The sequence below is a fragment of the Sorex fumeus genome, unplaced genomic scaffold (assembly GCF_029834395.1).
Source record: "Sorex fumeus unplaced genomic scaffold, SorFum_2.1 ptg000013l, whole genome shotgun sequence".
Taxonomy (NCBI): domain Eukaryota; kingdom Metazoa; phylum Chordata; class Mammalia; order Eulipotyphla; family Soricidae; genus Sorex; species Sorex fumeus.
Genome location: NW_026606070.1, coordinates 27711479 through 27732286, shown reverse-complemented (window position 1 = coordinate 27732286; position 20808 = coordinate 27711479). Strand labels below are relative to the sequence as shown.

At 44.0% G+C, this 20808-nt stretch overlaps 2 protein-coding genes across 3 annotated transcripts in view; both read left to right on the top strand.

The window, feature by feature from the left end:
- The window catches only part of SRP72 (signal recognition particle 72), a 29385-nt gene extending 27392 nt beyond the window's left edge, over positions 1–1993 (top strand). Inside the window, exon 19 of the mRNA XM_056111423.1 lies at positions 473–1993. Coding sequence (XP_055967398.1) covers positions 473–650 — 178 coding nt within the window. The 3' untranslated portion in view covers positions 651–1993. The remainder of the gene's footprint in view (positions 1–472) is intronic.
- A 2422-nt stretch (positions 1994–4415) lies between these two features.
- ARL9 (ADP ribosylation factor like GTPase 9) overlaps positions 4416–20808 on the top strand; it is a 202288-nt gene continuing 185895 nt past the window's right edge. The window contains exons 1-4 of one of the 2 annotated variants that reach the window (XR_008792018.1): positions 4416–4999; positions 8562–8724; positions 12375–12550; positions 15819–16167. Coding sequence is in view for 1 of the 2 variants with exons in the window: in XM_056111426.1 (XP_055967401.1) it covers positions 4454–4999; positions 8562–8724; positions 12375–12550; positions 15819–15998 (1065 nt within the window). In the remaining variant the exon portion in view is untranslated. Of the gene's footprint in view, positions 5000–8561; positions 8725–12374; positions 12551–15818; positions 16499–20808 lie in introns of those variants that run through there. The other variant, XM_056111426.1, reaches the window with a different exon arrangement.

Below are 20808 nucleotides of genomic sequence, written 5' to 3'. Positions count from 1 at the left end.
GGGAATCAAACCTGGGTTGGCCACATACAAGGCAAATGCCCCATTTGCTGTAGTATCACTCTGACCCCTTTAGGGATTATTTTAAAAATACATTTTCAGTGTGAGAATTAGTCAGAATGTCTTTGATAAATGTTTTGTAATAGCATTGTATAAAGGAGGGAGGAAATGTGATATTTTGGAGATCACATTGTAAATTTAGAGTTCCGGTCTCTTGTTTTTACATGATGAGATTATAGGTCTTATAAATTTTTTTTTTTATTTTCTAAGGTTTCTGAATCAGCATTTATGTTTATTACTTTCATTTCATTATAAACCAGTAAAATTTTTAGTGAAATGGAAAATAGGGAATTATAGGGAATTGGGGAACCTACCATAAAAGAAGAGAGGTGGAAAATGAACTTCACAAACAAGACTTTACAACCTTTTTTGGAGTATATGAATGACAGACATGTCCCATATCTGTTGATTTTAGGGATGCCAGTAAAACCGTGAGCAGCCCCCCCACCTCCCCGAGACCTGGCAATACAGCGGCGCCATCTGCATCTACAAGTAACATCATCCCCCCAAGACACCAGAAACCTGCAGGCGCTCCAGCAACAAAAAAGAAACAGCAGCAGAAAAAGAAGAAAGGTGGAAAAGGTGGTTGGTGATTAGAACATTCTTCTTGCAGGCTGTTTTTAAACTACTCAGTGACACTAGGAACATAATAAAGGTAACCCATCAAGAAGCACGGAGCTGCTCCTTCCTCTCATCTCCACATTTTCATTTGACTATTTTCTGTGTATCAAAAGAAAGAAAACATTTGGCCTATTTGTACCTAGCTTTGCACAGATCCCCCGGGATTCAAAATAATTGACCTTTATCCACCTTGGTATTTGGTGTGTCCTTTCTCTGTGTGCTGATCTTTTGTTTCATTGTTCCAGTTTTACAAGCAGTCATGTTAGCAAAGGTTTCCATGGACTTAAATAGAAACTACTACTCTTTTAACTAGAGTCTGAAGATAGTTGTTCTGTCAAGTCCCACTTGATAAAATTATGTTTTAGGAAGCATTAAGGAGACTCAAAATGAATCTTCGGAGCATTCCATTATCTGCTTAGAAATTATTATATGATAACAAGGGACCTTATTAATACACAGTATTCTTTATTTTGAGTGGTCATTTATGTTAGAAAAACTAAATGTTTCATTTTAGCCACAAATTTTCTCATGTGATACTAGAGTTTGAATTTTTACACATGTGCATTATATATGTATATATAAACCCATTGTTGTGCATGTGCACACACACAATTGAAGTCTCCTTTTATACCCACATCTGATCTATATCTTTTTCAAATTTATGAGAACATGCTAGAGAATCAAAGAATGCAAAATCTATCGATGTTGCAGATTGACTCTTAGACCCAGAGTTCTGAGAGTAGATTTAGGAAAGATTTGATGGCCCCTTTAAGAACAAGAACATTTACTTCCTATCAGAGAAAATTAATTTTAGATCATTCAGAAGCAGACAGTATTAAAACTTAACAAAGCTGTTGATTGATTGGGCCACACTCGGTGCTGCTCAGGTGTTACCCCTGGTTCTGCACTCAGGAATTACTCCTGGCAGTGTTCAGGGGAACCATATGGGTTGCTGAGAATCGAACCTGGGTCAGCCACATGCAAAGCAAGCACTCTACCCTCTGTGTTATCTCTCAACCCCTGACAGAGCTGTTTGGCCCCGTTAATAGATACTCATTCTAGTTAGGGGTTTTGGTAGGATCATTACCTTCCCAGAGGGATGAAGTATTGTGCAGTCCAGTCTGTGGTATCTGTGCCATCTGGTCTCTCCCTGCTAACTTGCCACCTTCCCACTGAACAGCATGTGACAGACATTACGAGGTCAGCCCTGTTAGTATTCACTGTCTGCTGCCCAAGATAGCATTGCGTTTAGAGTTGAGTATCTCCTTGTGATCCTATTACTTCATCCTTGTTAATAAAGTGCTGCTGTGTTTGACTCACTTTATCTACTGAAACTTCTTCAAAGTTTTAAAGATTCTCCCTCCTCCACACTAGTAAGAAACATGGTGCCACCTCTCTTTATCAGAATCAGAATATGCAGCTAAACAAGGATCCCTCTTAAAATCAAATAATTTATTACAGTGTCATACTGTCTGAGGTCTCAGAGTAACTTATTTATTCATACCCCATTACAGAAATAATTGTTAATGAATGTTAGGACTCCATTAGATTCTGTGACGAAGGATAATCAGATTTTCAAATAACAAAGCTACAGAATTTGGGTGAAAATTATCCTTCAGGCCCAGTGGTGACACAGATAGTTCTCTAGTCAGTATAGTTGCCATTCACTGTTATTACTGGTCTACTAAACAACAGAAACCCCAGTTCAAATAAAGTTGTGTTGTCAAATGAAGTATAAACTTTATATTAGCTTTATGGTAATTATTCCTTGTTCGGGACAGGTTTTTAATTGGTGTCATATAAACTATATTTGTGCTCCTACATTTATAAAAATCAGTATGACTACATATACCTGCTGTGGCACTTTTTGTTTGTTTGATTGATTTTGGGGACACATCCAATTGTCCTCAGGGCTTACTCCTACCTCTGTGCTCAAAGGTCATTCCTGGCGGTTCCCAGGATATCTAGCCAGGGGTCAACCACATGCAAGGCAAGCACCTTAACCTCTGCTCACTCTCCAGGCCCCACAGAAATGGGGAACTCAAATGTGGATAATCAAGTAACAGGCCAGATTTATTTGGTTTTAGGGCATACCCAGTGCTGCACAGGGCTTACTCCTGGCTCTGTGCTCAGAGGTCATTCCTGGTGTTTCTCAGAGAACCTATGTCATACTGGGATTCAGTATGACCTGCCCCTTGATAACCCAGTTCTCTGAACCTCACCCAGAGGGACTAGCCCTTTGGAGTTTTGAAAGAGGGTCAGCTGTTTGCACATTTACACCTTAACCTCAGTACTATCTCTCTGAACATCCTGTGGCATATTTTAAAATTAAATGAATCTGCGAGTGTGGATTGAAGGTGTCCAGGGATTGGCATTTTAAGGAGGGTCTTCTGGTTAAGAATTGTTTTAGCTGAGTTATCTCCTGATCATCTCAGCAGAGCCACAAAACTAAAGGGATTGAGAACGTAGTTTTAATTACATTGAAAATTCATATTGTTACTGTTATTTATAAACAAATTAAGAGTTTTTTAAACTATTGAGCAGAGTATTTCCATATCACTTGTACAACTGCAAATCTTAAAAACCGGTTGCGTTTGAGCCAAAGAAATACTACAGCAGGTAGAGTGAACACGGCTAACTTAAGTTCTGTCCCCAGCAACCCATGTGGACTCCTGAGCATCACAAGGTGTGGTCCTTGAGCACAGTCAGGGGTGGAACAAAAACAAACCCCAAAAAAGTTACAAAAGGGAGAGATAGCTTAACTGGCTGTGTCAAATACAAACTGCTGGTGACTTCGGGAGCTGATGTTCATTTGAAAGGTAGACCTCTTTGGAAAAGTATGTTGTGTTAAGAAAGTTTTGTTGGGTTGTGAAATTAGAGACTAGAAACTGGTTTAACAAAATTAAAAGAATCATCGGGGTACTTCTCAACTCCTTTAAAAACTGCCACACTTTGAAGACTCATGGTACCTAATGGGTGATGGCTGGAGACTACACTGATTACGGTTGGTTTGTGTGTGTGTGTGTGTGTGTGTGTGTGTGTGTGTGTTTTAATTTTTATTAGTGAAACACCATGAGGTACAGTTGTAGACTTACAAATTTTTGTGCTTGAGTTTCAGTTTAATTACGGTTTTGATGGCCTACCACATTGCTAGTAGATGACAGAACCACGAGACACAAAAATTACAAAAAAATAAAAATAAAACTTATGGCGAATTGTGAAGCCATAGGCGGTTCTCTATTTGTTTTCCTGAGAAAAACAACAGCCTCTCCTTCCACAGGGGACTGAGCTCAGGGCCACCCAATATACTTTGACTTGTGCCCGCAGGCGGGTGTCCCCACATGCATGCGCCTGCCGGCACCTTCCCTAAGTCCCTGGCCGGACCCCTTACAGCCCCTTACAGCGAGCTGCAAGCGGGGTTCCAAATCGTGCGCCTTGTTCACTTGCCCTCGGGGGTGGGGAGCGTTGGGAGGGCCCGGGATAACGGATTCAGCGAGACCGGGGGAGGCGGGATGGGAGGGACGGGGGTTGGGTTGGGGGTCGGGGCCAGCCCCGGGGACCACCGGGAGGCCGCCCCGCTGAGCCGCAGCGCCCGGGCGCGGGGAGGGCGGTGGCCGGCGCGCGCGGCGGGCGGTGACCGCGTGTGACCTGCGCGGCGCGGCGCGGCCCTACGTCCCCGCCCTGCGCCCCCCGCCCGGCCACACCTGCCGGACCCAAGGTCACGGCTCCAGCGCGCGGGCGCGCGGAGAGAGGAAAGGACGCCGGGCTGGTGGCGATGGAGAAGGGGAAACCGAAGAAGAAAGAGAAGGGAAGGGACTCGGATAAAGAGAAGAGCTCGGAGAGAGGGTCCAAGACCAAGGAGCCCGAGAAGGAGCGAAATGGCACCAAGGGGAAGGAGTTAGACAGGGACAGGAACGGGTCCAAGGGCAAGGAAGTGGGCGAGAAAGAGCGAAACGGGAAGGGGAAGGAGCCGCTGGAGAAAGAGAGAACCGCATCCAAGGAAAAGGAGCCGGAGAAGAGGAATGGAAGAGGGCGGGACTCGGAGAAGGAGAGACGCGTGAAGGACGGGGACAAGGAAAAGTCGGGAAGGTCCAAGGAGCCGGACAAGGACAGGAACGGGGCCAAGAGCAAGGAGCCCGAGGAGAAGAAGAAGGACTCGGAGAAGGAGAAAGTTAAAGAGAAGGAAAAAGGGAGAGACCGGGCCAAGGAGGACAAACACCGGGAGGAGAGGAAGAACCTAGAGAAGGAGCAGAGCAAGGGGCCGGAGGAGAAAGAAAAGGAGAACAAAACCGCTTTGACAAAGCCCATGCTGGATCTGCCGGTAAGGGACCTGCCCGCGACCCTGGCCCATCCCAGGCCATTGTGGGCCGCAGCATCATCTGTTGCGTCAGGACCCCGCCAGGACCGGGGAGTCGCCCTGGCGGGGACTTGGGTCTAGGAGACTATCTCGAACCTGCCCTTCGCCACCCGGGTCCCCGGTGCAGAAGGGACCTGCCCTTCGCGGCCACCCCCGCACACCCCCAATGCCACCCGGAGCCACCCCCACACCCAGGCCCTCCAGCGGGCTCCTTCCTGCTAGGTGCATAGGTGCAGGGCTCCAGAACGCGCCCCCAACGTGGGCTCGGGGCCATCTGGGTACTGTTTCCATAGGTTTCAGGTCAAAAGGGATGGATGGTCAGCACATTTTAACAGACCTCTCAGCCCCTGGGTACTGCAGTCACTGAAAGACCCTCTGTAGTACCCAGTGAGGCAGAGTGTTTCCAGGGGGTGCGATTAGAGAGTATTGGAAGCCGCCCGTCCCCCTTCTTTGAGTCGAGTTTCCATTTGACAAGACAGCAAAGCCGATGCATGGTAGTTATGGTTACTCAACATTGCCACCAGAGTACACTCAAAATGGTTATGATCATCAATGTTAAGAGTATGTCATCACAATTTAAAATGGGAGGTATGATGCTTGGATCAACCTAGTAGGCTCTGTTCAAGCAGTTCTTGGGCTCAGAATTGCTCCCTGGTGCTAATCCAGTTTGAATTATGTTTGGGACTTTGTTCTCTGGTAAATTCTAGACCACATAGATCCACATATAGTTAAAGGACTAACATTTGACGGTGGTGTTCAGCATCACATTTCATGCCTAAACCCTAGTTTTTTAACAACCCCAGCTTTCCTTAAGAGATGGAAAAACTGAGGAAATGTGTAACCTGAAAAGTAAGCAATGCGGAACGCATCAATGGCTGCAGAATTTCTACATTGGATAAGTCCAGAAACAATGATTTCGTTGAAAAGGAATAGGGAACTTTTTACTTAAAATATTTCCTGTGAGGCGAGCAGGTAAAATATATAGGGTATTTATTTATATAAATATATTTATATAAATATGTATCTATAAATATATAGACTAGGGTTTCATCCCTGGCACCGTGTATGTCCACAAAATCAGTCAATATTCTATAAATATGAGCACTTGTTGGGGTCCTACTGCTGCAGTAGTACAGTGGGGCAAGTTCTTGCATGCAGACCACCCAGATTGAGTCCCAGCATCTCATATGGTCCCCCCAAGTGCCTCCAAGAGTAATTCATGAGTGCAGAGCCAGAAGTAAACCTGACTACTGCCAGGTGTGGCCCCAAAACAAAACAAAAATGTGAGCAGTTGTTTGTAGAGAAGAAAATAAATTTAATTCTTGAGGCCAGCAGTACACTGCTTGCCTTACATGTGTTTCTCCCGCTGGGTTTCTCCTCAGCACTCCTATTCCCAAACCTTCACAGACTGCAAGATGCCATTATTTCAGATACCAATAAGAAAAAATTTTAATGTTGCCAGACAAAAATAGGACTTCGGGTTGATTGTAAATCCTCATCTAGAAATGCTAAACCCTGGAGAGAGGGGAAATAACCATCTTGGAATTGATTAAATGCGTGGTGGTTGCCCGAATGGAGTGTTGGTGGAAAGTATAAGGGGAACACAACAGCTTGCAAGTCTTTGGTTGCCACCACTAAGCGTGTAGTTTGCAACCAGCCTGTGAAATCTCCTTTGAGAATTGTCCCTCTTAATATTGCTCTCATCATGGCATCTTTATTTAGATGCAGATAGGAGAGGGGCTGGGGCGATAGCACAGCAAGTAGGGCATTTACCTTGCAAGAGGCCAACCTGGGTTCGATTCCTCCATCCTTCTCGGAGAGCCCGGCAAGCTACTGAGAGTATCCCACTCGCACAGCAGAGCCTAGCAAGCTCCCCGTGGCATATTCGCTATGCCAAAAACAGTAACAACAAGTCTCATAATGGAGACGTTACTGGTGCCTGCTCAATCTAATTGATGAACAATGGGAGGACAGTGCTACAGTGCAGATAGGAGAGAATTGGGAAGACAATTAGGAGCCATCAAGAACTCATACCAACCTGTCTTCTTTGTCATATCATTGTCATATCATATCTTTGTCAATCATTTGCCATAACAATTTCTAAGACTGGTTTCTTGGATGGGTATTTCTAAAATTTACACCCAGTCAAATTATTTCTTTGTTTTTGAACTTGGGTGCTATATTCAATAGTGCTCAGGTCTTATTTCTAGCCTGTGCTCAGGAAACAATCCTGAAAGTGCTCAAGAGACCATAGGCAGTGCCAATAATTGGGCTCATACCAAAAAAGTGTCCTACCCTCTGTATTATCTCTCTGGCCCCTAATAGGTTTTAATATGAGATTTAAAAATAGATGCTCATCTGTGATTAGAATTAGATTAACAATATATATCTCCTTAACGTTTTTGTTTAATCATGATATTTATGTTAACTTATTAACATAAGGGGGAAATTGCCCTTCCTTCAAATCTAGTAATCTCATGTCCCAATTGGTAAAAATGCAACAGACTAGTTTGAGAATTTGCCCTGCCCTCCCGTTGTTCATCGATTTGCTCGAGCGGGCCCAGTAATGTCTCCATTGTGAGACTTCTTGTTACTGTGTTTGGCATATTGAATACTCTTGGTAGCTTGCCAGGCTCTCCAAGAGGGGCGGAGGAATCGAACCCGGCTCGGCCGCCGGGCTGGCTGCATGCAAGGCAAACGCCCTACCGCTGTGCTATCACGCTACCGAGAGTATCTCACCCACACGGCAGAGCCTGGCAAGCTCCCCGTGACGTATTCGATATGCCAAACACGGTAACAACAAAGTCTCCAATGAAGACGTTACTGGGCCCACTCGAGCAAATCGATGAACAACGGGAGGGCCTTTACCTTACCTTTAGTTTGAGAATTTAGATTCTTTTTTTTTTTTTTTTTTTTTTTTTGCTTTTTGGGTCCCACCCAGCATTGCACAGGGGTTACTCCTGGCTCATGCACTAAGGAATTACTCCAAGCGGTGCTCGGGGGACCATATGGGATGCTGGGAATCGAACCTGGGTCTGCTGCGTGTAAGGCAAATGCCCAACCCGCTGTACTATTGCTCCATCCCTGAGAATTTAGATTCTAAAATGATGAGATGCACGTCAACATATAGATCATAGAGCCAGACAGTAATTCTGGTACAATCAATGAAAATGAGCCAAGAAAAGCAAAATGAAATTGGCATCTTCCATAAATCCTGATACACATATTTTTAAATATATGTTTATAAATTTATGTATAAATATATACATATATAATGTTTGTATGTATATAGAACATACATTTGTGAAGTTGAATTGGAAGGTAATGTATGATTAATTTCACCTAATGGATCATTATGAAGTCCAAATACATTGGCACAGCTTGTTTCAGACCTATTAAGTATTTGGTCAGGGTTGTGTTCTGGTTTACTGTTCCACAGTGTTACCATTAACTGCCTACCACTGTCTGCCAGGAGCAGGAGGCAGGTCTCGGTAGCATCAGTTCACTGATTTCTCTCATCTCGCAGGACAAAAATAAGCAGATTCTAGTGCTAGGACTGGACGGAGCAGGGAAGACCAGTCTTCTGCACTCTTTCGCTTTAAACAGAGTCCAGCACAGCATTGCCCCCACCGAAGGCTTCAATGCCGTGTGCATCAACACCGAAGACAGTCAGATGGAGTTCCTGGAGAGTAAGTCCTTTCCCTCACATGGAGAGAGAAACGGTTTTTGTTCTATGCCAGTCATGATGCTACCAAGCTTGGGAAACCTTGTGAAAAGTCCCACTGAGTCAGTTTTACCTGCACTTTAGAAATTGCAGATTGAGTTTTGGGGATTTCTTTTTGTTTCATTTTTTACAGGAGCTCCTCTCAACAATGCTAGGGAACCTGGGCCTCTCCCAAAATACTCTACCTGGGAGTTCAGGTCAACATTTTAGTGCTGAGCCCAGTGGTGCTCACCTCGGCAGTGCATGCTGTGTTGAACTCAGAGCTCTGGGAACACATGGCCATCTCTAGCTCTCCGAGGTATCTCTCCAGCCTTATAGGCAACCTTTGCCAGAGTTTCTCAACCAGGCTCCTTATGGCCTTCTTTGGGTCCCCAGGATATTCTAAGGGGGTCACAATGAAAATCATATAAGTAGAGGCGAGCACAGCATAAGACTAGGGGGTCAACTAGTTACTCCAACGTGCCACAAGGAAGGAAGCAAATTAGAAAAAAGGTGGAGAAACTCTGCTCTATCTACCATTACTCTTCATGTGATGACTTACCCAACCTTCAGTTATTGCTTGGTCTTCGTAGCCATTGGCTTTAATGGCCCCTCAAATCATTCTGAGTATGCCCACCCAACTCCTGTTTGTTTCTTCCAGGAGGTTTTAAATAATACTAAAATAACATTTATTTGGACGTTACCCATTGACTTCCCCTCCAAAAAAATAAAACTGAAGAAAAGTCTTGCTGCCTTACTTATTCATCCACCCTTCCTGTGTGTGGCAGGGAGTCGCACACGTGCCTGCTTTTGACTCACACGCTTTTTAATTTAACTTTATTTTTATAAAGTTGTTCACAATAATTCATTACATCTAACATTCAAACACCAATCCTTCCACCATGCACCTTCCCACCACCATAAGAGGAAAGTGTGTGAAGATTGTTATATTTCATCCTGGAGCCATTTAAGCCCTTGTATAGGAGATTACAAGTATGTATGTTAAACCCAAACAAATGTGTGCTACTTTTGGTACATCAGCCGGCAAGTGTGTGAGACGTCACTTGGCTGTGGCTGCGTGCTTCAGGAATTCTGAGATTTAAAATACGATTATAGAGCAGATTCAGTAATGGGTAAGACCTATGCCACTCTCTTCTTGGCTGTTGACGAGATTATATGGCACTGAAGGCACTTTGTAGGTGTGTCTGCCAAGCTCCTGAAAAACTTGGGAGCTGGGGGGAAGAGGCCCAGACCCACTGTGAGTGAGCTTGGAGATCTCAGTCACAGGTCGCACATACCTGGGTTTTTCTGCAGGTTCCCTCAAAGGTAAGGCTCATCTGAGACTGTGGAGAGCAGCCTTGAGCATGGCTGCGGTTGGGTTCTGGAAGGTTTCAGCTGCCTGGGTGCTGCTGGGGTAGGGAGGGAAACTCAACCCTCCCTCTCTGAGGTACCCTGGTGAAGACAGCCTCGCCTGGCATCAGGACGTTCTGTGTTGCTCTCTTCCAGGAGCTTTATTTTAGAGTCTCTGGGTCTTGGCCGTTGATGAGATTATATGGCGCTGGGGGTGGGGGTGGGGGTGGGGGTGGGGGTGGGGACAGATTGTGGGAGTAACTGTCAAGCTGCTGGAAAACTGGGGATCTGGGGGAAGAGGCCCAGTCCTACTCCAAGCGGGACTCACACACTTTTAACCATGACGCTCACCAGAGATTCCCGGTCAAGCCGTGGTGCTTTTACACACCCACTGAGTCTGCACTTCCTTCGCTGTGTTGCTGGCCTGGGTGCTTGCCAGGGAGGGAGTAGGGACCACATTCTCAGTCCAGGCACCGACGTTAGTGTTGTGGCAGACTGGAAAGAGTGCCGGAGCAGCTGACTGGAATAGAGGGGCTTTGCTGGCATGAGAACAACTTCAGTTGCGCAGGATGTCCACAGCATGGGCACCGCCGAGGGGAGTCTGCTGAGAGAAGTCACAGCTAATACATACTCGAGTCATTTTTCAGGAGATTCATACATTCATGACAGAGAACTATGAACACAAGCCACTGAGGAACATACAATGAACATACGTTGGCTGGACAGAAAACAGGCAAAACAGCACCATAGTTCTGTCCTGGTGTGGGAATGAAGAGCAAGGAGACTAGTAATGAAAACGGGTTCCTCTCTGCAGTCTCCACTGGCCAGTACTATCTGGTCAGGGGCCCAGGGTCCTTATCATTGCAAAGTTCTTTCTGCTACTCTTGGACTTGGGGGCGGGAATTGTTTGTCTTTTGAGACCACACCCAGCAATGCTCAGGGCTCACTCTTGGCTCCGCACTCAGGAATTACTCCTGGTGATGCTCAGCGGAATATATGGGATGCTGGGGATTGAACGTGGGTCAGCCATGAGCAAAGGAAGCACCATACCTGCTGTGTTATTGCTCCAGCCCCTGCAGAGCTGTTTTTAAGGTTCTGCTTTGACCCAGTCAGAGCCAATGGAACACAAGGAAGCAGCTTCTCCCAGAGAGAGGTTGTCACACACTCCGAATTCCCAGCCTCAGGCCAGTCTGCTTTAGCTCTCCCTCACCTCAGAAAGTCCTTCTAAATTTGAGGATGGAGTCGGGGAGAGAAGGGACAAATTTGCAAAAGGCTTTGACGATTCTGATGCTCGCTGAGGCTCCCGGCATTGCTCACACAGTGCTCACCAGCAGCTGTGCTTCCTGGCTATGGTGCTCACACATCTTTTTTTACTTTGCGCAAAAAAAGACAAAAACAACAACAAAAAACTCTTGGAGTAGCTTTTTACAGCAAAAAATTGAGGGAAATACAAATGTTTAATCATGTTTAGAGTAAATCGGTTAAAACCATATGGATTTTTTTAGATACTCCTATGTGGATGTATGGCTCTGTGCTTGGAGTCACTCAAGGCAGTGTTGAGGGCCAGATGCTTACTGGGCTACAAGGGCCTTAACTCCTGTACTGTCTCTCCAGGCCTAGTGTGGCATTTTATCAGAACATCCATCTTTTGTTCAGAAATTATCTTAATAGGACTAATTTGTGCTTGTTTTCTGGGGTCTCAGTACAGTACTCAGAGGACTCTGCAGTGCTGGGGCTTAAGCCCAGGTCTCAGGGCCGGAGCAATAGGACAGTGAGGAGGGTCTTTGCCTTGCACGTGGCCAATCCAGCTTCTTTTTTTTCTTTTTGGGTCACACCCGGTGATGCTCAGGGGTTACTCCTGGCTTTGCGCTCAGGAATTACTCCTGGCGGTGCTCAGGGGACCAATTGGGATGCTGGGAATCAAACCCGGGTCGGTCGCGTGCAAGGCAAACGCCCTACCAGCTGTGCTATTGCTCCAGCCCCACCGATCCAGCTTTAATGCCTGGCATCCCATATGGTCCCCTAGCACCACAAGGAGTAATTCCTGAGCGCAGAACCAGAAGTAACCCCTGAGCATTGCTGGGTGTGACCCAAAAAGCAAAAAGAAAAAAAATTAAAAACAAAACAAAAACAACAACAACAACAAAACGAAAAACCCAGGTCTCCGAAATTCTGAACATGCTTTCCAGCTCTCTGAGCCCTTCCCAGACCCTTTTGTGTGTCTTTTCTTTGCTCCTCCATGGAGTCTTCACATTTGTGTGTCTTTTTCTGTATCATTCTCTGTAGTCGGCGGCAGGGAAGCGTTCCGTCCCTATTGGCAAATGTACCTGTCCAAGGGTTTGCTGCTCGTGTTTGTGGTGGATTCAGCCGACCACCACAGACTGCCTGAAGCCAAGAAACACCTTCATCAACTAATTGGAACCAATCCACTCCTTCCACTGGTTGTGTTTGCAAACAAACAGGTAAAAATCCAAGCGTGAGTGGCACTAAAGTTCTGTTATCAATACAGGAAATAAGAAAGTCTTATTTTCGGTAGCTAGAGATGCTACAGAGTGCTATATACAAAACTCAATTTATCAGAATTTATTACTAACGCCATTGGATTATAAACTCCTAAGAGCAGAGCCTATGATTCATTGTCTTTCCTGTAATACCAAGCATACTGTCTTCTGGATAGCAGGAATTCAACAAACACATTGTACTGAATAACTGTAGAATTGACTTCAGCAAAATAGACAGGTGTCTTCCATGTGTAAAGAGTTTGTTTTAGATAAGTTATACTAGCCTAGGTTTATTTCAGAGACATTGAGACTACTACACTTCCACGCAGAGATTGGAACTCTTGCGCTAAGGTGGAAAGGGAAAATGTGCAGCCAGAAAAACAGGATGGTGATCCTAAAAAAATTAAAGCTAAAATTCTAATATGAGATAGCAGTTGCACTCTGAGTATTTACCCCAGACAATTGAAAGCAGGGATTCAATCTTATTTTTTTCAACTCCCTGTTCACAGCAGTTATTCATGTTAGCAAAAAAAAAAAAAAAAAAAAAGGAAACTACTCATTTTTTTGTTTTTATATTTTTTTTATCTCTTGGCTCATTTGTTTATGAATAGTAAGACAAAATATGGTATACACATTCTATAAGTTGTTCATATGTATTATTCCCCACATTTTTGTTGATGCACCATGATTTATAATACTATAAACAATAGGAACCCTCCTATTTCCTCCTCCAGATAGAAAACCCTAGTCCTAACCTAAGCCAAATCTTTGCCCTAGATCTAAATTTGCCAATTTTCCTCATTGAACAATCACCCTATACTTAAATTACATTTTAAACTTTAAACATAGCCATTCTATACCATAACTCTAACACACACCCTAATTCTAACTCTTAGCCTAAAGCAAACCTTAAACTTTACCCATGCCTAGAACAAACCCTACCAATAAGCCTAAACTTAATTTCATTTTCAACTTTAGATATCAACAAATTTTAGGCCTAACTATAACAACCCTAAGCCTAAACCTAACTCTAACCCTAATTCTAATCCTATACCAACTTTACCCCAGCCTCAGCCTAAACCTAACAATTAGCCAAAATTTAACAATCACCCAATACATAACTTTCATTTTCAACATAAGCAAATAACCAGATATTTCACTTGGCACCAGTGCTAGAACTTGATAGGTTCATATTGGTCCCAGAAAAAAAACATTAACATGTGTTGGATTATCTTGGGAGATTTCAGAATGATCTATAACAATGAAAACCATTTATTTATTTATTTATTTATGCTTTTTGGGTCACACTGGCAATGCACAGGAATTACTCCTGGCTTTGCACTCAGGAATTACTCCCGGTGGTGCTCAGGGGACCATATGAGATGCTGGGAATTCCTGCCGGGAGTAATTCCTGAGTGCATGAGTCAGGAGTAACCCCTGTGTATCGCCAGGTGTGACTCCAAAAGCAAAAAAAAAAAAAAAAGAGTCTAACTTGGGGCTGGAGCAATAGCACAGCAAGTAGGGCTTTTTGCCTTGCACGTGGCCGACCCGGGTTTAATTCCCAGCATCCCATATGGTCCACCGAGCACTTCCAGGAGTAATTCCTGAGTTGCTTGATGTATGAGAAGCAAGGAAAAGGTCTTGACTTTGCCAGGAGTAACCCCTGTGCATCTCCGGTATAACCCAAAAAGAAAAAAAAATTATATGCAAGAGAAAATGCAATGGCAAGAGTTCTAATCAGTAATATGACATGGACACAAACCAGTTAAATTTGATCAAATTTCTTCTATTAAAAATAAATTAAGGCTGGAGAGATGGTTCAAGGGCTGGATTGTCTGCTTGCATGCAGGAACCCCAGGTTTGATTCCCAGCACCACATAGTCCCCTGAGCACCACAATGGGAGTTAATTCCTGAGTGCCACCGAGTGTGACTCAAAAATAAACAAATAAAAAAAAGATAAAAGAATTTACCCTATTAAAAATGATACTAGGAAAATAAAGAAAATGTCGGGGGGTGATGGGAAACCAATGAACTGGAATGTTTAGGAAACTAGGTAAAGGTAAAGGTAAAGGCCCTCCCGTTGATCATCAATTAGCTCGAGCGGGCCCAGTAACGTCTCCATTGGAGACTTTGTTGTTACTGTGTTGGCATATTGAATACGTCACGGGGAGCTTGCCAGGCTCTGCCATGCGGGCGAGATACTCTCTGTAGCTTGCCGGGCTCTCCGAGAGGGGTGGAATAATCGAAATCGGGTTGGCCATGCTGGCTGCATGCAAGGCAAATGCCGTACGGCTGTGCTATTGGGACCAGAGAGGTAGCACAGCAGGGAAGGTGTTTGCCTTGCACGCACCCAACCTGGGTTCAATCCCTGGCATCTTATATGGTTTTCCAAGCCCACCAGGGGTGATCCTTGAGTACAGAGTCAAAAATAAATCTTGAGTATTGCCTGGTATGTCACAAAAACCAGCAAAAATAGTCTTCTTTTCCTTTTCTAAAAATATTTTTTGATGCTCACTCATAAATGGTGGTAAGACTCTCTCCCTCTCTTTCTCGCTCTCTCTCTCTCTATCCCTCCCTCTGTCTCTTTCTGTCTCTCTGTCTCTCTGTCTCTCTGTCTCTCTCTCTCTCCAACCCCCACCTTTCCCCAGCGTCTTCTCTTGCTTTTGTTTCTGAACCATGCCCTGCATTACTTAGGGCCTATTTTGGGATCCTAACCAGATAGGCAGGATGCAAGGCTTGTGCTTTAATTCCTGTACTATCTCATGAGCTTCTCTTTCTTTTGATAATTCCTTGCCTAGGACTGAATCCAGGTCTCCTATCTGGGAAGCTTATTCTCTCCTGCTGAGGTATAAGGCCAGTCCTAATGGAAATCTTTAGGTTCAAGCTTCCACTAAGGTTATAATAATGGGAGTCACAGTATCCTCCTCATTAAAATGGAAGTAGGGGTCAGTACAAGTAATAATGAGAGTAATGAAAATATCAAAAAGCATTGCAGGGGCTGGAGAGATAGCACAGCAGGTAGGGCATTTGCCTTGCACGTGGCTGACTCGGGTTCGATTCCCAGCATCCCATGTGGTCCCCTGAGCACCGCCAGGAATAACTCCTTAGTGCAGAGCCAGGAGTAACCCCTGAGCATCGCCAGGTGTGACCCACCCCCCCCCCAAAAAAAAACAGTGTTGCAAAATAACTGACTTTTTTTTCCCCTTCTCTTTTCCCACATGGGATAAGGATCTTGACACAGCCTACCACATTACAGATATTCATGATGCCTTGGCATTATCTGAGGTGGGAAATGAAAGGAAGATGTTCTTGTTTGGAACCCAGGTGACAGAGAACGGCTCAGAGATCCCCGCTGCCATGCAGGATGCCCGGGACCTGATTGCACAGCTGGCTGCGGACATGCAGTGAGAGCTCAGTATCCGCTCGGACCCAGATTGCAACTGGGAGCGTTGAATGGCAGACTCGAAACCAAAGGTTTCCACTTTCAAATAAAAAATGAGCAGTTTCTTATTTTTCTCAGTGGACCACACTTTACACAAAAATCATGTTAATTAAGAATGTCTCTTTGGGGTTTAAAGTTTTAAAAACAAGCTAATGTATTAGGAGAATTTGGATTTTTAGTTGACAAACTCAAAGGGAGTATGAGTAAGCATTTCTTTTATATATTTTTTATTATTGCATGAGATTTATGTTGAGATATTTTAAAGAACTTCTTTCCAATTAAAAATCCAGCTGTAGTTTTTTCAAGGACATTTGAATAAACTTTTTTTCTAGTAAAAATTCAGGTGTCTTTCCTTCGGTGGATGCATTTAATGCAGTAAGGAAAAATACAGGGTTAGGGGAATGGGGGAAATAAGTGCCCTCAAATCAACACAGAAACTTAAATTAATAGCTCTCAGCAAGATTGAAGACAGGATTTTGGGAACACAGAGAGAATTTGATTTTTAAATTCTTGACACTTTGAAATGCATATATGCCTCTTCTTGTTGGTCTTTTCATAGATACTGCAGGTTTTCACAGTCCAAAGGATTGTATCAGTCTTGTGGTCACCAAGTGTACTCATGCAATTTTTACAATAACATATGGTCATGTCCTGTCCGTTAAATTTTGGTTATGCTCACATATATATTCTTACTCATTTCTTATAGTTTTTATTTCCTTTTGAGGGTGGCCATTCCAGGCAAATTTTGTCTTTTTTTTTTTAAAGAAGTTTTATTGGATCACTGTGAGATACAGTTACAAACTTATGTTTCAAACAATGCTCGAGCACCCATCCCTCCACCAGTGTACATTTTCCACCACCATTGTTCCCAATATCCCACCCGCCACCCCCACCCCACCCCACACCCTGCCTCTACTGCTCACATATTTTGACCCTTTTCATTATTAGACATTTTGGTGACCTGTGATCAATGATCTTTGATGATATTGTAATTGCTGTTGTGTTTCATTAAACATACATAAAGGACATCAAATTTCATCCTTAAATTGTGTGTTCTGACCATTCACCCAATCCCCAATGTCCCTGTTCTTTACTCTCCCAAGCCCCTGGATGCCAGAGTGAAACTAGGCCATTAATGACATAATAACACAATATCCTGCAGTAATGGCATCATTATTATAGAATTTTGAATGAAAAAGAAGACATCTCACTTTAAATTTAAAAAAAAAAAATAGTGAGAAAAGACATTTGCACTCCTGTGTTCTTTGTAGCACTATTCATAAGAGCCAAAATCTAGAAACAATGCAAGTGTCCAATTACAGATTGTGTAAACACACAAAAAATAAAACGGCCGGCGGTCTGGCCGTTTCCCCACTCCAGGGAGGTCGATGGCGATGGTCAGGTGAAGGAAGGAAACGAGGCCAAGCTAGTTGGTCTTAGTAGCCGTTTATTACATGGAAGAGATGTATGTCATGGAGGCCTCAGGAATCCTCGAGCACGTGCGCCTTTGTTCTCTCAGCTTCTGCCCTCAGCCCCATCTTCCCCGGTTCTCTGATGCACGTGTCCCCCCAGAGAGCCCTGAAATCGCCCTTATATAGATCATAGTACCTCTAAAGGGCGCAATATAATGATGTCATCAAAAGGAGTTACAGAAAGAACATTGAGGCGGCAAACATACATTGTTTCCTTACATCCGCAGGCCAGTAATCCTGGCCTCACCTTTTCACAAGCTACAAGCACTTAGATTAGCACAACAAAGACCAGTCTGCTAGAGCTTGGAATCTACATCTCCAAAAAAGCAGTCTCATCCAAGCTAGTCAGGACACCCAGGAAACTGCTTCTAGGACGTGTTTCTCCTCTCCTTGTCCAAACAACATATAAGCATACATAATATTAATCATTTCGTATGGACACAGTAAGAAATACTTTGAGCTTATAGAATTGCTCTCCTAGGGCCATCTTGATCTCAGACTGCAGTGCTCAGGCCAGATATCTTTCCTATTCCTAGCAGCAGGGCCCTAGTCTTGTCGTTACTTTTGGATCATGACATCATTTGCCTATGATCAAACTCTTAACTTATAGTTAAGAATCGTGGCACCTTGGCCTGGCCCATCGCGATGCCAGGGTAGCACATAACTTACCGGCTTGCCCTGGTTCCATCCAGTCCCACGTCGGGACCCTGCCCTTGGGGTGCTAGGAAGTGAGGGCAACTGAGGCTTAAGTTGAGAAGGCAGATGCCCAGGAGTGAATAACATTCAAAGCCAATCAATTCCTAAGTTACGGAGCATATTAATTAATTGCCTTCCTGTATCTATACAAAAGGACATTGCATTAAAGTAAACTGCTCAAAAGACATAAGGAGAGGAGAAAGACAATATTAACTTACAGTACAGCTTCAGTGTCTAAGAAGGATGAGACCTTACAAATTGGTTGGGGAAGAGAGCATAGAAGAGGTTACAGGCAGACAAAGTAATGGGAGTGACTCGGGAGCACTGTGATGGGTACAATCTGATAAACCTAAGCTCCGTGTACTCCAACATCTCACCCTTTTCTGTTTACAAAAACACAAAAATTTGAAATAGACAAAGGAACAATTCCAATCACAAAACAGTCTCATATGTAGTAGTAGTAAAACTTCAGTCCGCCCCTGAACCCAGAGCAGTGCTTGTCGTAAAGTGTCCAATAGTCCTGCACTGTTCAAGGGTAATCAGAGTCATTTAGTCGCTTATTGAAGAAATGAAGTGTCCGGATCGCAGTTTGAAGAGTTGTTTTTGCAACATCAGCAGTAGTGGTCACAGCAATGAGTTCCAGAGAAACAACTGTCAAAGAGTCCTATGAACTTCAGGAAGCACAAACATATGTATATATATACATATATATATATATATATATATGCAATCGAACAATGCAGCTATAAGAAAAGATGAAATCATGCAATTTTCAGCTACACAGATCACTTGATCACTTGACTTCCCGTTAATCGTCGATTTGCTCGAGCAGGCGCCAGTAACATCTCCATTTGTCCCTGTCGCGTGCTAGTGTAACCCAATGGCATCTGTTCGCTCTAGGAACACAAAGAGCCTCAAACCGATCGTTCATGATCTTGAACACAGATAGCTATGGGAATATTTATACTGAATGAGGTTAGGAGGAGAGGGACAAACACCAAATAATCTCTCATGTGGGTTATAAAGAAACATTGCTCAAGGCAACAGTACCTGGGAACTCATCTACAGAATTGAGTTTACCATGTTGGGAGATGGTGGGGGGGTGGGCGGAGGTCACGGATGGGTGGTATGGTGTTGGAATGGTGCATGCATGAGACCTTGTCATCAACAGTATTGTAAATTATGGTACCCAAAATAAATTTTAAAACTAGGAATGGTTAAACTTACAGATGTCCCAAGTAATTAGCCAAGTTGTGAATGTAAGGAAATTTCTAAAAATGATTAAGAATGAACACGTGAATATAGGGAAGCAAAAACAGACCTAATTGTGATACGGAAATAATTGGGGGAGGGAGGGGCGTCTGGATAGAAGAACAAGCCATAATGTTTCCTTAAAGCCTAATCCAGACCAGGCAATCTTTGTTCCTATAAATTCTGAGACATGGGGCTGGAGCGAGAGCACAGCGGGGAGGGCATTTGCCTTGCACGCAGCCAACATGGCCGACACAGGTTCGATTCCCAGCATCCCATATGGTCCCCCGAGCACCGCCAGGAGCAATTCCTGAGTGCATGAGCCAGGAGTAACCCCTGAACATCGCCGGGTGTGACCCAAAAAGCAAAATAATAATAATAATAATAATAATAATAATAATAATTCTGAGACACAAGAAGCCTGTGGAGACTGGATCACACATGATTCAGGACTGTAGAAACCATGGGTTTCTGCACCAAGGATGGCACTGAACATGACCGTGGTCCGGGGGCCGCTGCACCAAAGATGGGATTGTACAGGACCCTGGTCCCAGGACAAATCCCTTAATCATCTTGCAACTTACTGAGTTTTCATTCTGGAAAAGGCTTAAACCAAATGCTACTGTTTGTTTCCAAGATGAAGTTTAATCAAAGTTCATACATGGCATGTTTTCTGGGGCAATTTGGCACACTGATAAGTTCCTGGATGCCTATTTCACAGGTGATGTCAAAAGTTTTCAGATAGGGACTGACCGAAACCTCTCTCCTTGAGACAGAAAAACTGTGTTTTTCCTCACATTCTGATTTTAAAATATGCATTTTTTTCCCCAGGGGAGTTGGGGGGAGGTCACATCCAGCGATGCTTGGGGCTTACTCCTGGCTCTGTTCTCAAGGATCAGTTCTTCCAAGGCTAGGAGGTCCACATGTGTTGCTGGGAAGTATGGAAGTGCCTTCTCTGCTATATTATCTCTCTGGTCTCTATATTGTGCATTTTGACAATGACCAGTGAGTGCTGGAGTTTTCTTTTTCCCCTTCAGTGAACTTCATTGAATGCCAATGTGACATTGGCTGTGCCAAGAGAGTCTCTCCTGGCAGTGCTGGGGGTGGGCGTTCCATGCAGTGTGAGGATTGAACCCACTGAGCTATATCGTGACTCCTTTGCTTTATTCTCACGTTCCTTCAAGGGTTATCTGTATGAAATCTGCAGCCTTTGTTTGGCTCATAATCCCAGAGTAGAATGGACCCTCTCCTTACAGCAACCAGTCAAGGGGCCAGAGAGACAGTAAAGGGGTAATGGTCCTGGCCTTGCATCCCACCAACCTTTGTCTCAAAATTAATAAAATATTGCTTTAAAAGA